We start from the raw sequence: 24699 nt of genomic DNA on the forward strand, positions 1-24699 counted from the left end.
AGCTTAAGAGGGATCTTTTCAGACTTTCGCCCTCCCTCCCCCTTCCATGCACAATCTGCTCTATGGAATAGTGCACAGAAAAGCCATGAATCAGGGAGCCTGAACACTGAAGCTAAAAAGATCATTCCTTGTCAAAAAGTTTCACTTTGGAAAAAAAGAAATGTTGATTTTTTTTCAACGTGCTAACACTGAAACTGCAGCTAATTACTTCATCTCTCTTCCAAGTACTCTTGCCTGAAAGTAAATGGCAAGCAGAAGGAGGCAAGGTAGATTAAGAACTGGGTAGAAGGAGGCAAGGAAAAAAGCAGCTTAGAATTGGAATAGCCTCATACTCTTTGCTGTACAATGAAGTCTTGAAAAACAACCTGCTGGGTGCCTGTTATTAAAGTGAAGCATCCCTCACCATCACCGATCTCTGCCCAGTTAGAGAACTTGATGTCAACTGTAGATGCTATCAAAGCCGCTTCACAGCAAGTTCTGATTAAAATTAGATATCCTGGCTCCAGATCTCACTGACTTCATTTTCCATTATGGCTCACTGGGGTAGTATTTCCTTCAAATACAACTGACATGCACTATGTTCATTTTCTAAATGAAAACGCTTAATTGAGTAAGTCATCTGCAGTTGAGTAACAGCTCACTGCATGAAGTGTTCCATGCCGCTCAGCTGCCATGAAACGCCACTCCACGGTTTTCTTGAATACCAAGGCACTGACTATAAAACTACCAAACGGCAGATATCTGGATGAGGCACAAGCACATCCTTGATGTCAGTAAAAGCAGCATCATAGCCCATCCCTGCATTGCTTGGCTTCACATCCTCTTTTGGCTACTTCAGAAGCATGGAAACTGATCAGAGGGAAAAAGCGGAGCCAAACACCACTTCCTCTGCATGAGATGTAGCTGTAAATCATGTTCAGAAGCGCATGGGCTGTTTTGCAATTGCTGTTCTTCTAAAGCAAAGTAACTGTCTCCCTTTCATTTCTCCTAAAACTTAAAAAAAATTATTTTCTATAATCAACTGTAGTTTTCACAGAACTACATGTAAAAGACAAATTTTTCACAGCAACAACTGAAAGATTTTTATTTCTGATGTTACAAAGACAGCAGCAGTATATACAAAGTGGCTGTTACCTTCAGCTAGCTCTCAGGACAACTGCAAAAATTCTCACCATCTTTTATAGTTAATGCAGTACCTAGGAAGATGCTCCAAGTACTGTGGGTGTAGGCAGCACAGCTGCTGGGAATTAAAGGACAGATCTACAAAGGATTCTGGGACTTGGACATACCAGTGAAGGGCCTTGGCATATTTTTAGAAGGGTCCAATGTTTACATATTTCTTAAAACATTTATGAAATATCTCATAGAGCTTAACTTTCTTACCTAGGTTTCCTCCGAACAGTCAATTTTGCCTAGATTGCAGTACAAGGTTTTGTGTACATAAAACCTTTTAAAATGTGTGTATATATATGTAAAATAAAATACGTGGACAAAAAATTCCAAATTCATCACATCTTAAGATACCAGTTGCAGTTCTGGCTCTGCAGAAGCACTTCACTGCCAGCCTGTCAAAGACAGCGATTCACTGATGATTTTGTTTCTATTTAGCAACTAACATTCTTAAAATGTTTTAAAAATAGCATACAGGACATCTTACATCAAAGCGCAAATACTGTAGTATTTCCTGTCTGTTATTTTGAATTGATAAGAGAGATGAAAAGGACATAAAGAAGTTCAATGAAGGACCAGTTATCCTTTAGTTTGACAATACCCAGTACCCTCACCTAATGCACTGACGTCTAATTGAAATAGTGGGCGTTCAGTATCTACAACTTTGGATAATAATGCCTTTCTCAACTTTCTTAAGCAATGAAGATTCAGCCGAAGTAAGTGACTAGATTATCTTGTGGATTAAAAACCCCCAAATTTAAAATAAGAGAACATGGAGAAGTGTGATGATTTCATCCCCCCTGCCCCCCCTCAAACGCTGTGTTCCTAGTGCCAGATTGACTTTGTTGCACTTCTAACAGCAGCACGCAAAAGAGGATGTCTCCGTTTTCTTGAAACTTGGTCAAGCTAATTCCTGGATTTGATGTATAAACAGTAAAACTGAAATATTTCTACTGAATGTTCACATGTTTCCTAGTTACAGTAAACAGCAAGACAATCAATGAAGAGACTGAAGCGCACTTCCTTTGGAACACATATGGTCTTCTATCAAGGGGCCTCCCAACAGCAGGAGATGTTACTAACCATATGTGTTGCAATAATCAAACATGCCGGGCTTGAACTGAGAGTTCTGTGTAAATCAAAGGGACACTGTCAAGGCCAAGTAACCCAAACTGTAATAATCCTTAAAGAATAAAACTACTGTCCTCTTTAACTTCTGCAAACAAACAAAATTACCATCAGATTCACTATGAGAATAAAACATTTCAGTTGCTAAAAAAAAAGAAAAAAAAATAATCTCAGGTACAGAACTCAGACAGTACTCATCTTCACATGGGGATGTTCTGAAAAGCTACCGATTTACTGAAATGCATGAACACCCTGCTCTCTGATCACTCCAGAGTAGCATTCCTTTACCTGGGAACTTACTTTGGTGGGTCCTAGAAAGCAAGCAAAACTATGTACTAAGAAACAACTAAATTCAAGTTTAACAGCTCCAACAGTGTAATATTAGCCCAAAAGTCAGCTCAGATAACTCCTTGGTAAATTCTCAAGATCAGCAACGCTTCAAACAACTAATTTTAATTATCCCTACCCAGCTAAGGAATAGAGTTGACATTTTAGGGCTTTCAGGTGTACCTCAAAGTAGCTTCTGTATCACTAATGATCTCTTAACTGATGCTAATCCCAAATCTCCACACTGTATTTTTTCCCTTGGAATTAAATCCAAGAAGAGAGAGAATGAAAAAGATTCCTTCTTCTCCCACATGTATCATCTGATCAAAAGCTCCCAAGCTGCAGGCATGCCTTCCACCAGGGAAGGAGACTCGTAGCCCCCTGGCCCCTCTTGGCAGGGAGGAGAGGTAAGAAGGATTTCGTCTGGGAGGTGCCATGAACGGGGCAGGGAGGAAGCTGGGTGGAGATGCCTATGACAGTGTAAGCAGCAGGGAGGGTTGGAGCAGGGCAGCACAGACTGCAGAGCTGAGGGAGCTGCACTGCCCCATTTCAGCTTCTCACAGCTTTCATCATCTCCCACCAGGGAACCAGGAGCCACAGAGCTGCAAGCTCCCTCCCCTCTTCCCGTTTGCCCTGCTGGCTGGAGCTCCCCAGTTGCTGCCCCAGACCTCATCCCAACCTGGTCACAATCTCCACCCCTTTCCCAAAGGCTCTCTATCCCAGCAGGCCTCCCCAACTCCACGGCAGCACGTGTCCAGAAGGGGAACTATCACTTCTATTGGAAAATAAGGTCACCACAGGAAAGGTAGGGTGAAGCAGCACATTAAAAATAATTTGTGAATAAGGCATCCTAAACCATCTCTAAGTCAGACGTCCCATGAGTTCACAAACTGGACTCAGACTCTACTTTCTAATGACCCTCCATTATCTAGATATTCAATATTACCAGTTAGTCTAATCCATGTGTTGCCCAGCATTGGCACGTATGCTTTCACAACATCTAATTTAGCAAACAAACTAATGGACACCAGGAAATGAAGAGTCTGGTTAACACATCCAAACAACCACTGATCCATCCTCTGGAGCTGGCAGGGGCAGGGGGTGACACAAGAATACATCTTGTACTTCCTAGTTTTGGATTACTCCGATTCCTGCCTTGTACAGCCTAACAGCTTGGCTCACATGGAGAGCGTGAAGAGGACATCAAAGACGACTGTTCTCAGCTTTCCACGCACATACGTAGAGCAGCTTCTAACCTCCACCCTCTGGAGCAACCCCTCTACAAATCTCGACTGACAAACAGCATGAGAAGGGGTTCAGATCTACAGAAGAGTAGACACGCCAGACTCTGACCCCTGACTCAACAGCATGAGACTAGCACAAGATACCTGTAAAAGGTAGAGCATGTGGCCAAGGAAAAGAACGTCAGTGTAGAGGCAGACAGCCTCTGCTCACATGACTAACATCTGCAAGGCTTGGGGCTATCCCCTGGTCTGTTCTGAGGGGAGAGCCTCAGTGATGTATAAATTTGGGGTAGAGGAGTAAATGCCCCAGATTTCCTTTCTTTCCATTGATCCACCCTGGGTTTTCTCTAGCAGAACTGGTAAAATACGTAACTTTAAAAGGTTACACTTCTACATCTGTTTTATGCCTTATGTTCTGCTAAAAATTAATTTACCTGCAAAAACAAAAAACTGTGCTTTTGCCCCAGAACAGAAGAAATGACACAGGCAAGTCTGTTGAGCGGTTTTTCAGGTTGGTTATTACTTTGTCAGAGAGAGACACCTGGTGGCTAGTCAGTCCTCGGCCACCGGCACCTCGCTCTGCCAGACAGCGTGCTTCACATCAGCGTTTGTACATCTCAGAGAAGAGAGGGAAAAACGCATCCTGAAAGCAGAACTTGCCACCAAAACTAAGACCATGAAGAAAACAAGCAGAGGAGCCATCAGGGGTAGCTGGCACAGCTGACTACTGTGAGAAGCTCAGAAGGCATTTATATTTGCTCCCAGCAGATCATTGAGCTGAACTCTAGACCTGTTTCCTGCCATAAAAAAAAAAAAAAAAAAAAATCACAAAATACTTCATTATTTTTTATTTTTAATGTGAAAATACTTTAAAATACAAACTCTGGATATCAGAGAAAACCCACAGAGTGGATAAAGGGAAGAACATTTAAAGTCGTCTTAGCCTTTTTCCTGAATTCGTATCTGTCTGTCTGTGCCGTATCGAGCATCCACATCCTCCAGCATAGCACCTCCTAGCACAGCATGCAACAGAGATAACTGTATTGGAAGCACCTCTTCAGACTTAAAGTCAGCCTTTCCGGGGAGAGGGATTTTTGCAATCATTCTACATCAATCCTCTATCATAAACCTTTAAAGAAGTGTTTTCTTTTTCCAGTAACAAAACTCAATGTTAATTAAAAGATGGAGAAACACAACAGCACTGATTCTTCCGCCTGTTACTTAATGTTGGTATCGTTCAAAACAAAGTATGAATCGCATAAGCTGTTAAACTGAGCCTAAAAAATGAAAACCTGCAGCATGAAATATTAAATCTAGATAGCTTTTGTAAAAAAATCGTGCATCCAACAGATTTTAAAAGCAAGCATATCGGTATGAATTCAGATTCTCATCATTATGTGTTCAGTGAAAACAAAATATTGCTGACTGTAACTAACTGAAGACTCACATGCAATTGAAGGTCGTTGAATTTTCTCTTCTTTTTGTAAATCCAATGGGTAGCGTTCTCAGGTCAATATTACACCTTCGAGCTTTGTTTCTCAAGCAATATAACTAGTAAAAAATAAAAACATTTTTTTTTAAATCTGAATAATATATTCAAAACCTGAAGGTTAAACAATAAAGAGTAATGCTAACAGGAATTATGGGAAAATTGTAGAAAAGGACACATTTAATGAAGTACTTTCTTTGACTTTTTAAAAAAACATAACGAATGAAAAGGTTAATAAATTAAGCCCAGAAACTATCTGAAACGTTTTCAGGTGAAGTTTTTCCATGGTTAAAAAACAACATGCCAATGACCTCTTTATAGTGAAAGTTCTTTAACATACCATGAAAGCCACGGACAGCCATTGTGGGTGTAATACCACCCATGGAGCTCTTTTTCAGGCTACAACCCCGCTAGGAGAAGGGATGCACAAGCACCGTCTCAGCCACTCTGACGAATTCCAATTTGAAGGTAGCACTAAGGATATCATCCCGCAAGCCTGCCTAGTACCACACCCTAAAAACTGCCACCTATGTAGCATCTCACCATCTTCAGCACATGTTTTCAAGACGTCACGGTGATGAGTACACACAGAGAGTATGACTTCAGCCTGAGAGAAAGCTGGACTCTTCCGAATTTACTTTGTCATCAACATGACTTCTCTCCAGCTGAGTTTAGTGCTATATCTAAGGATACCTTCACAAGCTTGGAAAACAACATGGCCCTGATGCCTTTCTGTGACACATCAATGAGCCAAAGTATTTTGGAGTGGGTTTTGTTTTTCGGGGTTTTTTTCCTCCCCCCTGCCCCTTGATCTTGGTCTTCGCAGTTTATTGTCATGGGACTTTCAGGAAATGTCATACATTTCTGTAATCTCATTAATGCTTTACTGGAGTTGGAGGAGTTTCAACAGAAATCCCCTCTCACCCTTAGAAGGCTGGCTTTTACTTCATTGTTGTGTAGACTTATTCTTTGCAGAACTCTAGTTGCCTTCATTTGGCATATGGGGAAGTATGCAATAATTTTTAGGCAATTAATAAATCCGTTGTTTACCTGGGAATTTTGTACTTAAAAATTCAAAAAAGTTGTGAAGGTGGAAGGAAACATTCAGGCTTTCTTAACACACATCTATCATCAAACAGCAAGAGTGGCCATGCATCAATTTTAAGAATGTACACCGTTAGAAATTTATTCTTCTAAACAATGGGATGTAGCCATCAATACTATTATTACACAAACCTAGAGACTTCTTTTGATTTCTGGCTCTAAAATTCAGGGTCATTCGTACCTTCGTAAGAGAGAGATCAGCTCTGAAATCTGGATTGGAACTGCCTCAGTGGGAATTCAAAGGTAGTCAACCCTATCTTCAACAGACCAAGTTGCTAATTTAAAACTTACAAGTTTTTTTGTTGTTGGACTATGCACAGTAGGATGTCGAGCAGCAGCATCAGCTGTCCTTCCTACGTCTTCCAGGAAACGATAATCTGAAGGTAAAAAAAGAACCAGGAAAAATGTAGTGCTAACTTAGTAAAACCAATGAATTTCAGAAAGCACAAGGAATATTCTTACCACTCAAAAGGTTCAAGTCAGTAAATTCATTTACAGAGACAAATGCTGTTTTATCCCTGACTCCATTACAGCTCAGTGCAAGCTTATGCTTCTTTACACACAACAGACTGAAATGACAAAAAGAAAAACATTAACATGCCACGTTCAGCACACGAGTGGGGAAAAAACCCAAAACAGTTTAATTTGGATAATAAGATACCTGCACGAATATTTCATGCATCGTGGACATCTGTACTTAGCTTCCTCTTCACTACATGTTTCACATCTGAAAGAAGTAAAAAGCACCTCTTAATAATACAGCATCTTTGTTCCTGACTGGCCTGGGAAGGTGCCTGCTCAACAACCAGGCGCTATGCCATCAATCGGCATTTTCAGGAAAAGTTATCTGAACCTTGAAAGAAGAAAGAAAAAATACAAATACCCTGGATTAGATAAGATGGCAGACAAAATAACACAAGCTATGGGGAATATCTCCAAACAAATACAGGGGTCTTACCTATACTAAACCACACTGCAGATGCTTGAAAGAAAGAAAAACACCCCATGCTTACTGCAGAGTTGGAAGCATAGCAAGGCTGTACCAGTTTATGCTTTATGGCCTGGTTGTATCAGTGCTTTTCTCCATTTACATCACCTGTAACCCGCATCGTACCACGCTGGCTTATAATACTCCCAGTTTTAGGCAGACGGAAAATAAATGTCGAGGATTCACACTAAAACCTGAACACTGCATCCCATTTTTTCAGTGGGACAGAAAAACCACAACAATACAGTCAGGAAAACTTCTGGCTGTTAGCAGTGCAAACCCCAAAGTCAGGGAACCTCTCAGGCACAACGTGTAAGCTGTATGAATATAGCTAACAAATATTATCTCATTAAAAGAAATTCCTCTACAAATATAATCTGCTTTTTAACTAGGCTATTACAACAGACGTTTCTCTTATTCTTAGGAAAAAGCTCTTGATATATTAACTGAAACAATCATTGCTTTTCATTTATTTTTAACTTGGACAAACGGGGAAGGGAAATAACCCTCCCCCCCATCAGTAAAGTTTTCAAGAACGGCACAAACCCACCATTTTCAACGACTAGCGGAAAAATGTAAGCCTCAAAATACTGTTCCTCCTCTCCCCGCCACGCGCCCGCTGACAGCGGAGGTGTGAAGGACAAGCTCAGCAGTACCGTCTCCCGATGAGAAGGTGGCTCTGGGTACTGGCAGCACAAAGTATTGTAAGAACGGAAAAAAAGTGTTTCGTACACTGCAGAACAGAAACAGGAAATACTCTGAAGAAGGATTCCTCTTTTCTTTTTTTAACGTCCCCACAGTGCCCAATGCACGGTAGTCATTCAGCTGCCGTTCTCACAGAGAAAACTTTGCCACGCGTCCCCGGCGCGCAGACCCCAACGGACACGCAAAAGCAGACGCTGCTACCTAGGACGAAACTCACCCCACGCCCCGACCAGTCCCCTCGCTCAGGCGAAAACGGGACTGCCCCGTTACCCCGGAGCGGTAACGCCCATCGCAGCGAAGGCTGCTCCTCTCCAAACGCACAGAGAAACGAGAAGGCGCGGGGGCTGCAGGGCAGAAGGCAGCGATGCCGTGCACCTCGGGCACCTCCGTTCCCTGAGGCCCCGGCGCCCCCCGGGGGGGTGGGGGGGGTGGGGGCAGGCCCGGCCCGCAGCAGGCCCCGCGGAGCCCCCGGGGCAGGCCCGCGGCGGCGGCGCTGCGTGAGGAGAGGCCGGCGCAGCCCTGCCCTTCGGCGGCCCCGAGCGTTCGCGGAGCCCGAGGGAGTCGCTCCCGGGGCCCGGCGGCCACGGGCCTCTGCAGGAGGCCTGAGAGCGGTCCCGGGTGCGGTCCCACACCCTGCCCTTGCCCCTACCTCTGCAGGGACATCTTCCGCCCGCCCGACGACCGCCGAGGGCTCTCGGGGCCTTCCTGCTCCGCCATGGCTGCGCGGCACCGCCTCCCCACGCGGTGCCCGACGGGGCCCGGCCGGGGCGGGCCCGGCCGCGGCCTTTCCCGGGCGGCGGCGCCGCCTGGCGGCCCTCGGATGGCGGCGGCCTCAGCCTGCCGCGCCGCCGGAGCCGGGCCTTATCCCGGAGCAGCGGAGAAGGGCCCCGCTCCCACCCGCCGTAGGCTGGAGCCGGCCCGCTCCCTGCGGCGTTGAGAGCATCCTGTAGCCTTCGGGCTTTATCCCTCCTGCTTTAGGCTGTTTCAAGGCCCCGCTTCCCAGGGGCTTTTTAATGGATTTTTAACCATGAAAAATGACAGTAAAAGGAAAAGGGATAAAAGAATTCTGACAAAGACTCTTGTTATCTAGCTCAGGGCTTGCTCTAAAGTTAAGGGCAACAAAGTATGCGACCACCTCAGGAAACCATAAAAAATTAATTGTAGAGTACAGGTACTTGTTAACATTTTGGGACAAAATTGTACGAGATCTCCTGCAAATGCCTTCAGGAGCTCCAGTAAAGATGTCTGAATACAAGAGGTTTTCCAAAACACGCTGCACCGCATGCGAGTATACTGTCAAACAGGATGCTTTCAGCCAAACGTTTCTGGCAACCGCCAACCCGGGCGATGCGGTACGTTACTATCTTGTCCGTGTCCTGCTTGCGCAAGCTCATTGTGCTGTGTGCGTGGGATGTGCGTTTTTGCCTCAGTGACAGAAATGCAGGTATTTATGTCTGAGCAGCCTTATAATACTTCAAGCTATTTGTTTTTAAAGTACATAATTTCTGAGACACGCTAATATAAACCATAAATAAAGGCTGTAAAGAATTTCCAAAAACAGGGCAATGAGGCTAACAAAAATATACATGAAGCAGAATATTTTCTAAAAGATGACTTTCTTGCAAAAAAATAATCCATTTGTTAGAACATCGGCTCCACAGCCAAACTAAGGGCAAATGACAAGTGATGCTGTCAGACTGTAACAATCTTGAAAATGCAAAAAGTGAGACATTTTCTCTAGCCTTGATCATCGCTCCATAATCTTACTTTGTCTTTAGTTTTACCAGATTTTCTCACAGGGAACAAAACTGATGTTTCGATATAAAATGTAAAATGGGATGTACATGTACATCCCATGTACATGTACATGTACATGTACATTGGAGCGGTTCATCTTGAGGGCGCTCACAAGGCATGAGTGGGACAACCAGGGGATCTGGCCCAGCCAGCACGGATTCATGAGAGGCAGGTCCTGCTTGACCAACCTGATCTCCTTCTATGACCAGGTGACCCGCCTAGTGGATGAGGGAAAGGCTGTGGATGTGGTCTACCTGGACTTCAGCAAGGCCTTTGACACCGTCTCCCACAGCATTCTCCTAGAGAAGCTGGCGGCTCACGGCTTAGACAGGTGTACTCTGCGCTGGGTCAAAAACTGGCTGGACGGCCGGGCCCAGAGAGTTGTGGTGAATGGAGTTCAATCCAGTTGGCGGCCGGTCACGAGCGGTGTTCCCCAGGGCTCAGTACTGGGGCCGGTCTTGTTCAATATCTTTATCGATGATCTGGATGAGGGGATCGAGTGCACCCTCAGTAAGTTTGCAGACGACACCAAGTTGGGCGGGAGTGTTGATCTGCTCGAGGGTAGGAAGGCTCTGCAGAGGGACCTGGACAGGCTGGATCGATGGGCCCAGGCCAATTGTATGAGGTTCAACAAGGCCAAGTGCCGGGTCCTGCACTTCGGCCACAACAACCCCATGCAGCGCTACAGGCTTGGGGAAGAGTGGCTGGAAAGCTGCCCGGCGGAAAAGGACCTGGGGGTGCTGGTCGACAGCCGGCTGAACATGAGCCGGCAGTGTGCCCAGGTGGCCAAGAAGGCCAATGGCATCCTGGCCTGTATCAGAAATAGTGCGGCCAGCAGGAGTAGGGAAGTGATCGTGCCCCTGTACTCGGCCCTGGTGAGGCCGCACCTCGAATACTGTGTTCAGTTTTGGGTCCCTCACTACAAGAAGGACGTTGAGGTGCTGGAGCGTGTCCAGAGAAGGGCAACGAGGCTGGTGAGGGGTCTGGAGAACAAGTCTGATGAGGAGTGGCTGAGGGAACTGGGGTTGTTTAGCCTGGAGAAAAGGAGGCTGAGGGGAGACCTCATCGCTCTCTACAACTCCCTGAAAGGAGGTTGTAGCGAGGTGGGGGTCGGTCTCTTCTCCCAAGTAACCAGCGTTAGGACGAGAGGAAATGGCCTCAAGTTGCGCCAGGGGAGGTTTAGATTGGATGTGAGGAAGAATTTCTTTACTGAAAGAGTGGTTAAGCATTGGAACAGGCTGCCCAGGGAAGTGGTTGAGTCCCCATCCCTGGAGGTATTTAAAAGACGAGTAGATGAGGCACTTAGGGACATGGCTTAGTGGGTGGTGGTGTTGGGTCGACGGTTGGACTCGATGATCTTAGAGGTCTTTTCCAATCTCAATGATTCTATGTACATTGCCTCGTAAAAGCACACACTGTCACTCGCAGTATTCCATGGCACGAAGTGCGTGCATTCCCCCTTGGCAAAGGAAGCATTGCCACGCAGCGAGCACCCTTCTAGAGGATTTTCATCGTTACTAAGAATGAACTATACAATACGAAACAGAATAGTAAAAGACAAACAGGTAGCTTGGAAGCTTATTTTATTATACGTTGGTAAGCATGGTTTCCTGTGGATCAAGACAGTTAAACAAGTTGTTTGAACTCTCCCCTTCTCCCCAGTGTAATCTGGTGTCATCTTGCCGTGTACTACTGAGCAGACTTTGGATTGATAATAGGTAGAGACATACCGTTATAAAGAGTGCTTTTCCTAATGGTGAAATTGTTCTTTTTTTAATAAAAAAACATGGTTGAACATTTTAGGCTTAATTTAAAAAAACTGAAATGACCTAATAATGCAAAAAAAAAAAAGGAATTTCTAGGTTGATGAAATGCTGATTATAATTTAACAGCAGCCATTCAGAAGACATGCTGTAGTAGATTTTTTTCACAAGTTACAAAATATATTCACAATATATCATCTTAAGATGCCTTTGGCATTCAAAATGTTAACTGAAATACAGACTCTAAAACTCAAAACTATGGTGGGTAGCTCTTCTACAACAATTTTTACAATGGCTGTAAAGCTAACTGTTCTGACTATATGCATCATATACAATGTGCTGTCTCATATACCATTTCCACAACAGTACACAAAAATATTTTAAAACAAGAAATCCACATAAATAATGTTTTCATTGTAGTGAAGTATGTGACCAACGATTTAAAATAAGTACCTTTACAACAGAAACATATCCTGATGTAACCAGCACATACAGTCTGAAAGATAAAAAGGGACTCAAATAATCTCTGATAAGGCCCCAAGCACCTTGTGTTACGAAGAGCACCAAGGCAACATGGACAGGAAACACAAAAGAGGTAGTGTGCCATCTGTTAAGATGTGTGTGTCCACAGAGGACTATAATAAAACAATGTTTAGGAAAAGAAGACGTATTGTACTGTGGCATAATTCACTTTTCATATAAAAGCTATTGCACATTTAGGAGCATTAGCCAGTATTGCTCCTTGGTATTGTATGTCGCCAGCTTTCCTCGGGATGGTTTTTCTGCAGTGCTGTTAAAGAGATTGCTAAGAAAACTAAAGTCCTGAAAAATTCCATGTTCAGATACCCAGTTCCAGGAAATTATGCAAAAAAGCACCAACCAATTTTTTTTTAAAAATCCTGTATGAAAATTGTTGTAGTCTTGTCTTGTCTTTTCTTTTTTCTTCTCTTTTCTCTTTTCTTTTCTTTTTCAATGCCATTTCTCCTTAGGAGGAAGTCTTTTTCTTCCTGAGGTTCGTTAATCAACACTGTTTAAAGTGATTCTTCAGTTTCCTAGTAATTTTGCCTGCAATGGATCATTACTTTTGCACTGAATCTATTCAGCAATTCCATGTTGATGCAAAAAAAACCCCCAGGACAGAATCCTTAAAGGAAGCACACTGAACCACTTTCTATGAAGTGCTGCTGTCCTGGTTTGAGGTGAGGAAGTGTATTAACTTGAACAACTGGAAGCTGATTAGTGTCCTGAGTGTGAAAAAAGAACTGTGTCTTATGCCAGCTGCCATCTTCAATCTGCAACACACAGAAGCAGAATATTAGTTTCATATCAAAGATGAGCTTCAAAACACAAATGGAAATTGTCCTTAAAGAGTGAGAGGAGGAGAAGTGCACAGAAACATTTATTCTCCCAGCAGTTCCTAAAGAAACTGTCTAATTTAACAAATGCCATTTCTCCCATGCAATACCGTGGACACTCCTGGCAAAACTGTAACTGTGAAAAAGCCCAGCCCGGAATCCAGCTGGAGCGGATGCAGACACAGCGCAACACGGCTCAGAGCAGAGCGCCTGTCACTTTGCAAGCAGTCCTGGGCTCATACAGACTCAGATCTCTTGCTAGATTCACCTCTGAATCTGAACAGTAGGTCTCAGGTTATGAACTCTACAGGCACTTGAATGACTTTGTCCTTGTAGAATAATCATGGGGAATGAACGCTGCATTTTTGCCATGAACTTTGTATTGATTATTCTCATCCTTTAAAAATCTCAGTAAAAAATTGATACCTCATAAAAATTATAAAATAACTTTATAACATTGTCTGAGGCTGGAAGCGCCTTGATGTTTGCAATCACTCCATTCTTAAAAAGCATCAGGTACAGTGGACACCACTGAAAATTGAAATCCCTGCAGAGGGGAACGTGCGAGATTCTGCAGCAGATCTGTACAATACATAGTTTCCCACAGAAAGAGCGACAGACCTCGTAGAATCTCACAGAAAAATGGCACTTCTCAATAGCCATCACTGTATGCCTTAATTTTTCTCAGGGATTAAAACAGTCCCAAAGAGACTGGGAGGTGGGGAGAAGGGGCTTCGATGGCCGTACATTAGCTGCATGACACAGGCTAGAGCATCTCGTTAGCGTGTGCTAATAAAGGATGGAAGCATAACAGCTTCGAAGTGCCTCAATAAAACCACTTTCTGTCTTGAGACTAAAAATCTCACTTGACACCCCTGTATTGATATGGAACCCATCTCACGTCTTTCGTTATTGTAAATGAAAGTAGAGCTATAAAATACTGAAAGTGTAAAGTGCTTGTCTCTATATTTCATAGTGTTCTACCAAGACATTCACCAAGTGGCTCGCATCTTGGTGAGTGGAGTAATCTAATAAGCATTAGAAAATTAATAAGCTCTTCCAATTTTTCCTAAATACAAATATGATTTAATATTTTAGTTAGCAATGGAGTCCATTTCCAATCATCATTATTTTATTAAATAACCAAACAATTGACTCATAGTCAATGAATGTAAAGATATTTAGTTGTCCAAAAAGTAATTTCCAGCCTGTTTGAGATTTTGTGTTAGATAACCTCAACAGAACTCTTACTGAAGCCTGAATTTTCATTTTGGGAGTAACTGTTCTGAAAGTGACCTGGACGACCTCCTTATTTCTGGTCTGTTCTCTCTCCAGTGTCTTAGTAGAGTCTTGAAATACATGACACTCAATGCGAACTGCAAGTACAGACACCCTGTATTACTGCAATTGCTTTTACGTTTGGGTAGATGTTGAATTCAGTATCAAAAGGTTGGCATATAGAGACACATGCAGAACAATGTAAGAAGTAAGCTTTAAGGGATGTGAATCTAAATGATTGTTATTTATTTGCAGAAAGTTAATCATGTCTAAACAGTAATTCCATTATGGTTTCAATAATGCTAGTGCTAAAAAGTATTTACCATGCATTCATCCATAAGCACCTTCGGTTCAAGTAGCGTATTTGCTTTAAATATTTGACCATTCCATCCTTTGAAGCTAACAGACGTTTTCTGGCCACCTACTTTATTTAATCTCCACATTGGTGCGTTCAGACAATGAACTGTGATGCTATGGGTTGCTTCTGAGCTCAGTAAATGAAGGAAGTTCATCTGCACTTTTCCAACGCCAAACTCCAGCTAAGTTCCAAGAGAAATGCATCGTTAGACTTACAGCTGGACCATGCTGAATGGCCACAGCAATGCAAAGTGACATGGACATACACGTGCGGTGTTCAGGCATGGGAGCGTGTATACATGTTTATACATTGGGATCAATGCCAAAGAGCACGGTTTGTATTTTTCAGGAAAGCTGTTAGGTTCTATAAAAGTGATTACTATAAACAGAAGCTTTCATAGGACATTTTCAAAGCTTAAATATAAACATTTGCTAATGCTTACAACATTGTTGAAATACAGCTGGGCAGAAAACACTATTTTTAAACAAGGAAACTGAAACAAATGATTTTGTGATTCAAACAAAGATGATATCAGCAGCAGTGTTTTAACTGCAGCCACATCATTCTGCTCTGTAGTCTTCTTAGACCACAGGTTCTGGCAATACCTACCTCCCATTAAAAATCAAAAAATTCATAAGCATACTTTGATTTTAGACAGAAAATAGAGTTACTTATTACTCAACAAGAATTTCTCCAAGACTAGATCATATGCAGGGATCTTCCAAATGTAGGAATGCGTATGGGAACTTTATGGTATTTCTGATGCTCTTCAGTGACTACAGCGTATATGCAAAACTCCACAAATATAAAATTTCTATTCCCAAGGGTTTAAGGACTACATGTAAAGAGGAACATGGACTAATGACATAAAGGAAACCAGTCTCTGCCTAATGGCATTTAAAAGTAGCTAAGTGTTGAAAAGTAATCATAATTTTCTTCCTTCCCATTGCAATGACCTCAGCATCTCTACACTTAGCTGCCCTGAGTGACGAGTTACTAATGTAGCCTAGAAGCATTTCAGGCTTATTTTTATGCCTTGTATAGAAAAGTATAAAGCAAAACAAAGTAATTCTATCAGCATGGAAGGTGAGTAAATAAACAAACAAAGTGGGAGTTACACTAACATAGTCTCTAGAAAAGCTGTAACAGAATATATAACATGGCCTTCCACAAAGATGCACATTAAAAACCCCCTGAAATCTAACATCTTTTCATGAGTTAAGTAAATAAGCATTCATTTGTTCAGAGTTCCAGCACAGATACAGTCTCTCTGGAAGCAATGCATACCTTTGTCACAGACAGCGGCGTTAAACAGGTCTGACCACCTGCAGTGAAGTTGCAGAAAACTTCAATGGCATCAGAAGGACAACCAATATTTGGGTCAATCCAGTATTTTCCTATTAGTATTTAATCCCAGATGGAAAATAAAACCAAAATATACTTGTTACTAAACAATTTGCTAAAATATTCATACTTTTTGGCAAGTATTAAATACATTATCACCATAGCTTCACTAGGAAATGAAAGAAAAGGAACATGAAAGTCTTTTCACTATTATAATTCTACTACTAACAGATACTGAGCAAAATTATCATAAGCATTCAATTCCGATTACATATACAATGACTTTTAAATACTGTCATAGTTTCAAAAATGTTTTCTCTTTCTACAGCTAAATAGTGAGAACAAATGGTATTTCCAGTCTGCTCTTTCTGTATTAAAACATAACTTTTTTTTCTTTGGGCTTGGCTTTATACAGAGAATATATTCAGGATGTAAAATATCAATCTAAATTCTCTTGCTCTCACAGCATCTTGAAGATCCTTTCTTTCTCCACTATCTTTCTCCCATCAGACACTTCTACATGACATATCCTAGTGATGGTAATAAGGAGTATTTGCCATTCTGAATCCATGGGATTTGGTCCAATAAAAGAAATAGGAAACATGCAAATTATATCAGGATTTAGCTTTCCTTAATTTATGGTTAAATATGGGTGAGCCTGTGCTCTACAATTTATGCGGGTGTGCGTAATCCTCTGAAGTGGAGGACTCTGTTGGTGACCTCCGTGGCCCTAAAGGGCTGAGATTTATTTAGGAGAGCACAGTCCTAATAAGGCTTAGGCTCATCTCAACTAGAGTCTTAAAGAATTGATCTGTCCTTATATATGCCATAGAACAGTGATTTCCCTGTAACCTCTAACCTCATTTCCTATTTCCTCCTTAGCTTGTTAATGCTAATACTTGATAATAGGGATATTTACATGTACTTATTATTTTATTAGCCACTCAGAATTAATTATGCCACAGTATTGACATTACAGGTTTAAATAATTATTTTTGATTTGAAATATTGATTCAGGATCTTCTGGGATACAATGACTGTCAGCGTATCTGACAGTGGTAGTGTATTGTATACAATTTTCTCATTAGGAATCTGGAAACTGATCCACACAAAATTCATTGCAGATTAGCTATAAATACTTGGGAAGCTTTTAATCACAAAATTGGATTCAGTTTCAAATTTTCTGGACACTTTTGTTTACTTTCTATATACACTCTATCTCTAATATCTATATAATATTAGATAGCTACGTGCTTTCATCTTTAAAATTCAGAAATTTTATCTTAAATAAAGATAAAATAAAGATAGCCGTGACAGGCACACCGCAACAGAATATAATAAAAAAATCTACACATTAGAATTTTGATGTAGAAAGTAACATTTGGAAGCAACACATTTCAAAGCCTAGTTGTGTTCAAGCTTTAATGAAAGCGGACACTTACCATCTGCCACTTTACGTTCACAGTTAAGCAAATCCCTGCAGATGCGTGCTGGGTTATCCCGTGTGCCAAGGGGGTTCTTGATGCTGTGCAGTAAATTGCTAAGGTAGTGCAGCGTTTTGAATATCTCTGTACTGTGATCTAGTAAAGTTACTTCAGTATTCTGGTATTTCTGCCAAGGGCCATTAGCAAAGGTGTTACCACAAAGAAGTATCACAACAACAGTATATGCAGTAAAAGTCAAATGGCCATTAAATAGCCAGAGAGAAGCAAAGTATTTTTAATGCATGCAATCAGCCATATAAACCAGGGTAAGAATAACATATTCCGATAAACAAATTAGTACATTTTATTAAAATTATCAGAGCAGTGAAGTTACAGGCAGGTAAGATCATGCAAATACGTCATTATGACATGTTGACATAAAAATGTAGATAGAGGAAAAAAAAGAAAAAAGAAAAAAATTAATGCATTTTTAAAGTATACTTAGATTCAGATTTTGAACAGTGAAATCTACTCTTAGACTTAATGTAGAAAATATATGCAAATGTATTTGACTTCACTCATGTAAGAAATTTTCTTGCGATCAATGGGACCACACACTTGCATATATGTCAGTATTTTTTGGATGAAGGCCTAAATGCCACTATCGTTATCTGTGGCTGAACAGATACAGTCCGCTATGTGTGACAGTCAATAAATTTCCATTACTGCCAACCATGACAAAAAGGTAGAAATGCTGCTGTTTTTCTTAACTTCAATTCAATTGTATCCTATAAATCCTAGCATGTTTAATTAGATTCTACAGTAATTACTTGCTATCCCTGATTCATTTTAAATTAAGTCTTTGTAAAGAAGCCCTGTTCTGTCATCAAAAAATAGAATTATAATTGCATACCCTGTATGACAATGTAAATACATTGAAATATATTACCTCCATCTGCAGTGCAGCATTTGACTCAATCAAAGCTTGAACAGCAGCATTGATGTCCACTTGTTTCTGAAAAAAAGGTATTTCAGAATATAAAAAGATGAACAGGAATATTCTAAAATGCAGGTGGTTTGAACACTGTAGCAACATACATGATAGCTCCATTATTTTGTTATTTTAGAAAATAATTCATTGTAAACACTTACTTATAAAATAGGATCCACCCTTCCATTTCCAAAGAATGCAAGCATGCATACAGAAAAAGCACGTTTGATTTTTATTAGCACCCCCATACCCAATTTAATGATCATACTCCTGGAACCTGGAAAAACAATACTATAATAGTTGTTACAGACTGATGTCCCAACTTATTCCTCCCAGCCATTTAGTTTATATACTTAAGAAAACCAATCCAGGTAAGTGTGAAAAGGTGTTATTCCTTTACAGAGAAGCACACAAACAGTATCTCAATCGGCCATCAGCAGCTGACAGATCAAAGTAGTCTTCATGATGCATGAACAAATAAATACCAAGACTGACAAACTAGCCTCTGAAGGAGGAAGCTCGTTTCTTGCGCATCTTCGTTCCCTGCACTTTGTGTGACATATATATCAGACCCAGAGAACAGGTTTATTTATTTTTAAAGAATTAAGTCACCCACACAAACATCTAGTTCTTGCAATTTGTTCTCGGATTACATATATCATTACAGCTTTAGGACACTTCAGATACTGAGTCTGTCCTAACTGGCACAATCCCTTAACAAACTAAATCTGTGTGTGTGTTTGTGTGTGTATAGGGAGAACATCTGGGCCAGAAATAGCACAAAATTTTCTGTTGCTATCTTTCAGAGTGTTCAAATGCAGAACAGGAGAAAAACCTTTTAGAGTGTGACAGAGTTAACCCACGTCGAAAGTATGAGCAAGTCCATGAGCATTGCCTGTTGAGGACTCAGCAGCATGGCAGAACAGAACTGACAGTGTAAGATGGAAGGTTCAAAAAATGTATTACTGTAGTGATGGAAGTTGTAGAAAGATGTATTTGCATTTCATGCACAGTGATGGAAAAATCAATGCATTTGAAGAGGATCCTGCTATTTTCACTTTCAAAAAAGGACTGTATTGTAGGTTAGGGTTGTTACCAAACTTACTCTTGGTCCTGGTGGTCCAGGTGGTCCCTGGAAAATGGGAGAAACCAGGTATTAGGTGCTTCACATGTTTATATAATGCAATGACAACGGAAAAATACAGGCATGTTTTTTTATGCACTTACAGGTGGCCCTGGCTGGCCCTGAGGTCCCCGAGGCCCCTAGAAGAAATGGAGATAAAATGCAACAGCTATAGATGAACATCTCTGCTTTTATATTTATGTATTTTTTAAATCACAAAATGTCACAATGCATACAACGAAGATGATGTGATACCAGTTTCGGTAAGGCTGTAGATTATTAGTTACTATTGTTAAAGTACCATACTCTGTTAATGTGTGAACATTCCTGTTAGAACTGCTGGGTTGTCTGGTTACTTGTTTATCCAATTACTTCTGATATTAAGGGAACATTAGAAGTCATACAATGTATTAATACATAACGTGCTATACATTGTGCCAGCAGTATATGCATGTTGCCAATACAAGTACTAGCAGGGATGAATGATCATAAAAGCGTTGTAAATAATGTTATGGGTAGTTGTAAAAAACTAACTGATCTGCTTTACTCCATGAGTATCTGCTAGGCGTTTACTAGCTCCATTTATTAGCAGTGTCAATTTTCAGCCAGAACATGTTATGTTCATTGTTGAACAGTGATATCGCAGGCTTCCTTCATATTCAAGAAGTTATGCCCTTATTTCCTCATCATAAGTGGCATCATTTTAGTGTGTAGGATGATGCAGTGGGGAGGAGACGAACCTGCTTTTCCCGAGCTTATAGTGCCTACAATGCACATAGTCTTAAATTTACGTTTTAGGCTTGCCTTAGGGTTGGACATGGACCCTCCCAAAAACAGTAACTCCATCTGAATTATCCTCTCTTTGAGTAACTATTCACATTAAGATATAATGATTATGAATATTTATTAGTATAGTGATACTTGTGTTTCTGTTAGAGTCTCTTCTTCAATCTCTATATACTCAAAGCCTCTAGGAGCTGCTGTAACATAAACAATAGCAAGACCAATGACAAGGAAAAGAATAGATGGCAGTGCCTTAATACGAGCAAAAGAGCAGAAGGAATGAAAGGCATAGGCCAGACTTGCACCATGTATTAGTAAAACCTTTTAACATAACTGAGTTAATTTAAGCAAAACACTCTTTAGCCAGGGCTGCTTGTACCAATTATTTGAGCACAATAAGCTGTTCCAGCAAAAGCCCTCTTACACCAGTATGGTCACGCTAGTACTAAGTCTCTTTGCCAAAAGAGAAGTAACCTTATCTGACACGGTCATGCTGACAAATATTGCGAAACTGATCTAGTCAAAGAGGTATTAAGTTGTAAATCACTTAATATAGGAATAAGAAGTATTCCTGCTGTGAGATTTCACAGCAAGATCTGCATGAGTGCCACTGCATGCTACAACTGCGGAACTTGGGCTGTGTTTCAAGCTGCCACCTGCAAGGGCAACTGGAAATGGTTAAAGAAAGGCCAGATTCAATCTTACATTGATTCATGTATATTTAAAAAAAGGATCTCAAAGCAGATAGGAGTGATTTAGTACTTAAGTCACTGAGGCTCCAAATTTATCAATTTTTAGGAGAATACCAGCTGCATTTCTTACTACCTCTAGACATATTTGTAAGGCAGAGCACATGGTAGCTACTGGGGAACGCATCTGCCAGGGGTTACAATGACCTCCAGAGCTGCACAAGTTAATATGCCTGCACATCACCTGCCCTGCCAGAGGGGCTCAGGTGCTGGATTATGAAGGGTGTGAAAAGTGGGGGCCATCATGTAATTCCTAGCACCAGATCTATGCCAACAAGGCTATGTTGAGGGACTGCAAATGACTTTTGAGACTGAGACCCATGTTTTACACATGTTCTTTGGAGAACAAGGGAGAATCAAAATTGAAGCGATTGCTGGGTGTTCAGGGAGATGGTCTTCTGATATTTAACTAAGAAGACTTTAATGGCATAAGCACTAGGGACTGTAAGTGTTGTCAACTTTCCAACTGATGCATCCTGACCTATTTATTTACATTTCGTCCACTTGTACTTACAGAAAGGACTCTTAAGTCATCTTCTCGGTAAATATTTACTGATATTTTGTAAAGAAATTAATGATTGATGGTGGAAAATGGAAATCAAAGAATATGTCATTTTAGCATGTACAGTAGTATAGAAAGCCCTGTGGGTTCTGTGGCAAGTACCTAGCTTCCCTTTACTCTTCTGAGTTTGATTATTGCCCAGCTTGAAATTTTCTTTGCAATCCTATTAAATAGGCATCGAATATTATTGTTGCTATTCATTATTACAAAACTGATGAGAGATGAGTTTGCAGAGATGACATTCACTATTTTGGGGTAGTCCCTCAGCTGTTGCAAATCAACTGGGTTTCACAGAACTACACTGTTGTATGCCAGCTGAGAAGGCTGACCTCCACATTTAATTAATCAGATCAGCAATTAACTCAGGTGCTGTTAGAGTGCTGCAGGATACCTTCAATCCCATGTGTCTATATTACTGAACTGTATGATCATGCTTGGTGAAGTATGTTTAGTATAAAATGAAAGAGAAAGTGTGAAAAAGAAACTCGAGAAATGAATTTGACAGCGTAAGGACACACTTGTTTATCTTGGGTCAGGACTTGATTATGCAAACACCAAGTCAAGGCAAAGCACAAAGTCTTCAACAGTTTGTCCCTAAGTAACCACCGCTCTCTGATGAATAGATGTCCTTGTTCTGGGTGCCGAGATTTAGACATTCCAGTGGATTTTTCAGATGACTGAATGCTTCAGTTAATATTCTATGTTCTTGGCATGTGTCACAATTTTAAGACTCCAAAAGTCTTGGGATGAGAACAGTTCAAATTTATAGTGGTTTCGGAGATAGGACTGAATATTTTAAAAAAATCAAAAACTGCACTGTTCCAATGAGTTTAAGGTATTTTGAAAACAGGAATGTGATTTGTATTGGTTCACTGTCTCCTTACCAATAAAACCCATGTGGAAAAAAGGTAAATATTGAATGCTATTTGGTAACTATAGTAAACTACTTTTGGGGATATTACATTTCTTAAATGCATTAAAACTTCACAGGGCTATATCAATTACCTTTGCAAGCCTTTAAAATATAACAAGAGTGCACAGAGTGTAGAGATATTATAAATGTTCTTTCTTTCTGTTGTAGAGCAGGAAAATAAGGTTAAATTACACTTTTCGTGGATTAAGTTAATTGCTAAATGTTTTACTGGAATGTACAGGATTACCTTTACAAATCTACTTAATTTACCCTTTGATCACATTAGAATTTAAGTGAGAAAAGTGTAATTCCAGTTCATAATAACAAAAGCAGAGAATAGAACAGTTAGTTTTAGTGTGCTCTTTAATTCTTTAATCACTCAATTTGATTGCTAGTACAGAAGTTCAAAGGCCAAAACTCCAATCTTTTTCTAATACCATAAGGCCTTGATTTGACATGCAGTGATACGTATGCTTAACTTTGAAAACATGAGCAATCCCAGGGACTTCCATATTTTCCATGACTTTTGAAATTTTCCAAGAAACAAAGTATTTTTAACAAAAATGATTACTGTTAAGCTTTCCCTGACCACTTTTGTCATTTTGATGTTATGTCACCATATCTCAGAATGGGTAAAGCCTAATAACATCCTGCGATATAATAGTCTGACACACAATACAGTGTAGTAGCTGCCATTAATGACTGTAAATCTAAGATAAAATATCGTAATAGAAAATTACAGATTATGCCTTATCATATCATATCTTTTTTTCACCTTGAGGATAGTCATGGACTGGAACACGTTGCCCAAAGAGATTCTCCATCCCTGGACGTTTTCAAGACCCAGCTGAATAAAGTCCTGAGCAACGTGGTCTGATCTCAGAGCTGACCCTTTTTTAAACAGGAGGTTGGTCTAGAAATGTCTTGAGATCCCTTACAATCTGGATTATCCTATGACTCTGTATTATAATTCATTATGTGACATGTCATGAAATAAAAAAAAAAATTAAGAAAATGAAAACACACTTTCAGAAATGTCAGAATTCTTAAACAATATTCCAAAATGTATTCCATGTTTTTCTAAATGTTTCAATCAGTAATATGAATATTTTGAATTGAAAAATTTTGATTAAAGTTTTTCAACAAACTTGTTTCTAACTCTATCAATTTTTCTCCAGAAATAGCCTGCAGGACCTGAACTTTGGTTCACCACTGACTTCAACAAGGAGGTACGATTTTACATTCCATGTTTTTCAGGGGATAAAAGGATATTTCTTTCGAGTAATGAACACTGTATCCCTGACAGACTAAAAACTGTAACTAAAACTTGGACTGCTACAAAAAAGTTAAAATTTTTGTGATCCTAGGAAGAATGCCAATATAAATTTTAAAGGTATAAATTCAAGCTGGGAATACACAGTTGGATGAAAATAATTTTCTCTCTTTTGTATCTGAAAATAGTTGGAAATAAATCCTTTTCTTGGCTACATGATATAAACTAATGCCACTGGGTATGATTTAAAATTAAACATTCTTCTTCTGAAGACAGTCTTAGGAGATGAATTCATCTTGATGAATTCAAGAACTTATTAAGGAAATAACTTCTTAAACACCAGCACCAATAGTGGAAACGTATGTTTCTTGTTCACCGTTTTATTATTATTTTTCAAGTGTCAGCATTTTTAGCTCTGTCATAGCCATTCTTATAAACAAACAGAAGAAAAAGACACTTAAGATGGTTAATAGCAGCACAAACTAAGAACCTAGTTTTCCTCTTACTCTGAGATAGGAATGGCATCAAGAGGATTAGAATCAAAGAGGAAAGTTCCCCAAGATGTATACAGCAAGCTTAGTTCCAAGCCTTAATTCTTCAAGCAATTTTTAATACTTCTGATTTATTTTTCAAAACTTTTGTAAGGCAGTTAGGTTGGAGTTGCACACAGGTGGCTGCTAAAAGCAAAATACATTAAGACAAGAGAAACTAAATGATTTTAAGTGAAGTGGGATCAAAGGCAGGGTAAGAGCAACAGGAACAAGATCACATTGGCCAGTTACTGGAAAAGGAACCTGTCATATAAAGTAATGTCATAGGTATCATTGTATT

General features: G+C 40.3%; 2 protein-coding genes across 6 annotated transcripts in view; both read right to left on the minus strand.

The window, feature by feature from the left end:
• Nucleotides 1–8878, minus strand: part of ZNHIT6 (zinc finger HIT-type containing 6) — a 33368-nt gene extending 24490 nt beyond the window's left edge. The window contains exons 1-5 of the mRNA XM_076340539.1: nt 8805–8878; nt 7124–7189; nt 6925–7031; nt 6754–6839; nt 5317–5420 (exon numbers count right to left, since the gene is read on the minus strand). Of these exons, the coding sequence (XP_076196654.1) occupies nt 5317–5420; nt 6754–6839; nt 6925–7031; nt 7124–7189; nt 8805–8872 (431 nt within the window). The 5' untranslated portion in view covers nt 8873–8878. The remainder of the gene's footprint in view (nt 1–5316; nt 5421–6753; nt 6840–6924; nt 7032–7123; nt 7190–8804) is intronic.
• Nucleotides 8879–11518: 2640 nt separating this feature from the next.
• Nucleotides 11519–24699, minus strand: part of COL24A1 (collagen type XXIV alpha 1 chain) — a 153525-nt gene continuing 140344 nt past the window's right edge. For 3 of the 5 annotated variants that reach the window (XM_076340542.1, XM_076340541.1, XM_076340540.1), the window contains 7 exons: nt 19693–19728; nt 19571–19597; nt 18424–18489; nt 17493–17661; nt 15994–16103; nt 14672–14887; nt 11519–13007 (listed from right to left, as the gene is read on the minus strand). In XM_076340542.1, coding sequence (XP_076196657.1) covers nt 12861–13007; nt 14672–14887; nt 15994–16103; nt 17493–17661; nt 18424–18489; nt 19571–19597; nt 19693–19728 — 771 coding nt within the window. In that variant the 3' untranslated portion in view covers nt 11519–12860. Of the gene's footprint in view, nt 13008–14671; nt 14888–15993; nt 16104–17492; nt 17662–18423; nt 18490–18626; nt 18646–19570; nt 19598–19692; nt 19729–24699 lie in introns of those variants that run through there. The other 2 variants (XM_076340543.1, XM_076340544.1) reach the window with 2 other exon arrangements.

The sequence above is a fragment of the Aptenodytes patagonicus genome, chromosome 5 (genome assembly GCF_965638725.1).
Source record: "Aptenodytes patagonicus chromosome 5, bAptPat1.pri.cur, whole genome shotgun sequence".
In the NCBI taxonomy this organism is placed as follows: Eukaryota; Metazoa; Chordata; class Aves; order Sphenisciformes; family Spheniscidae; genus Aptenodytes; species Aptenodytes patagonicus.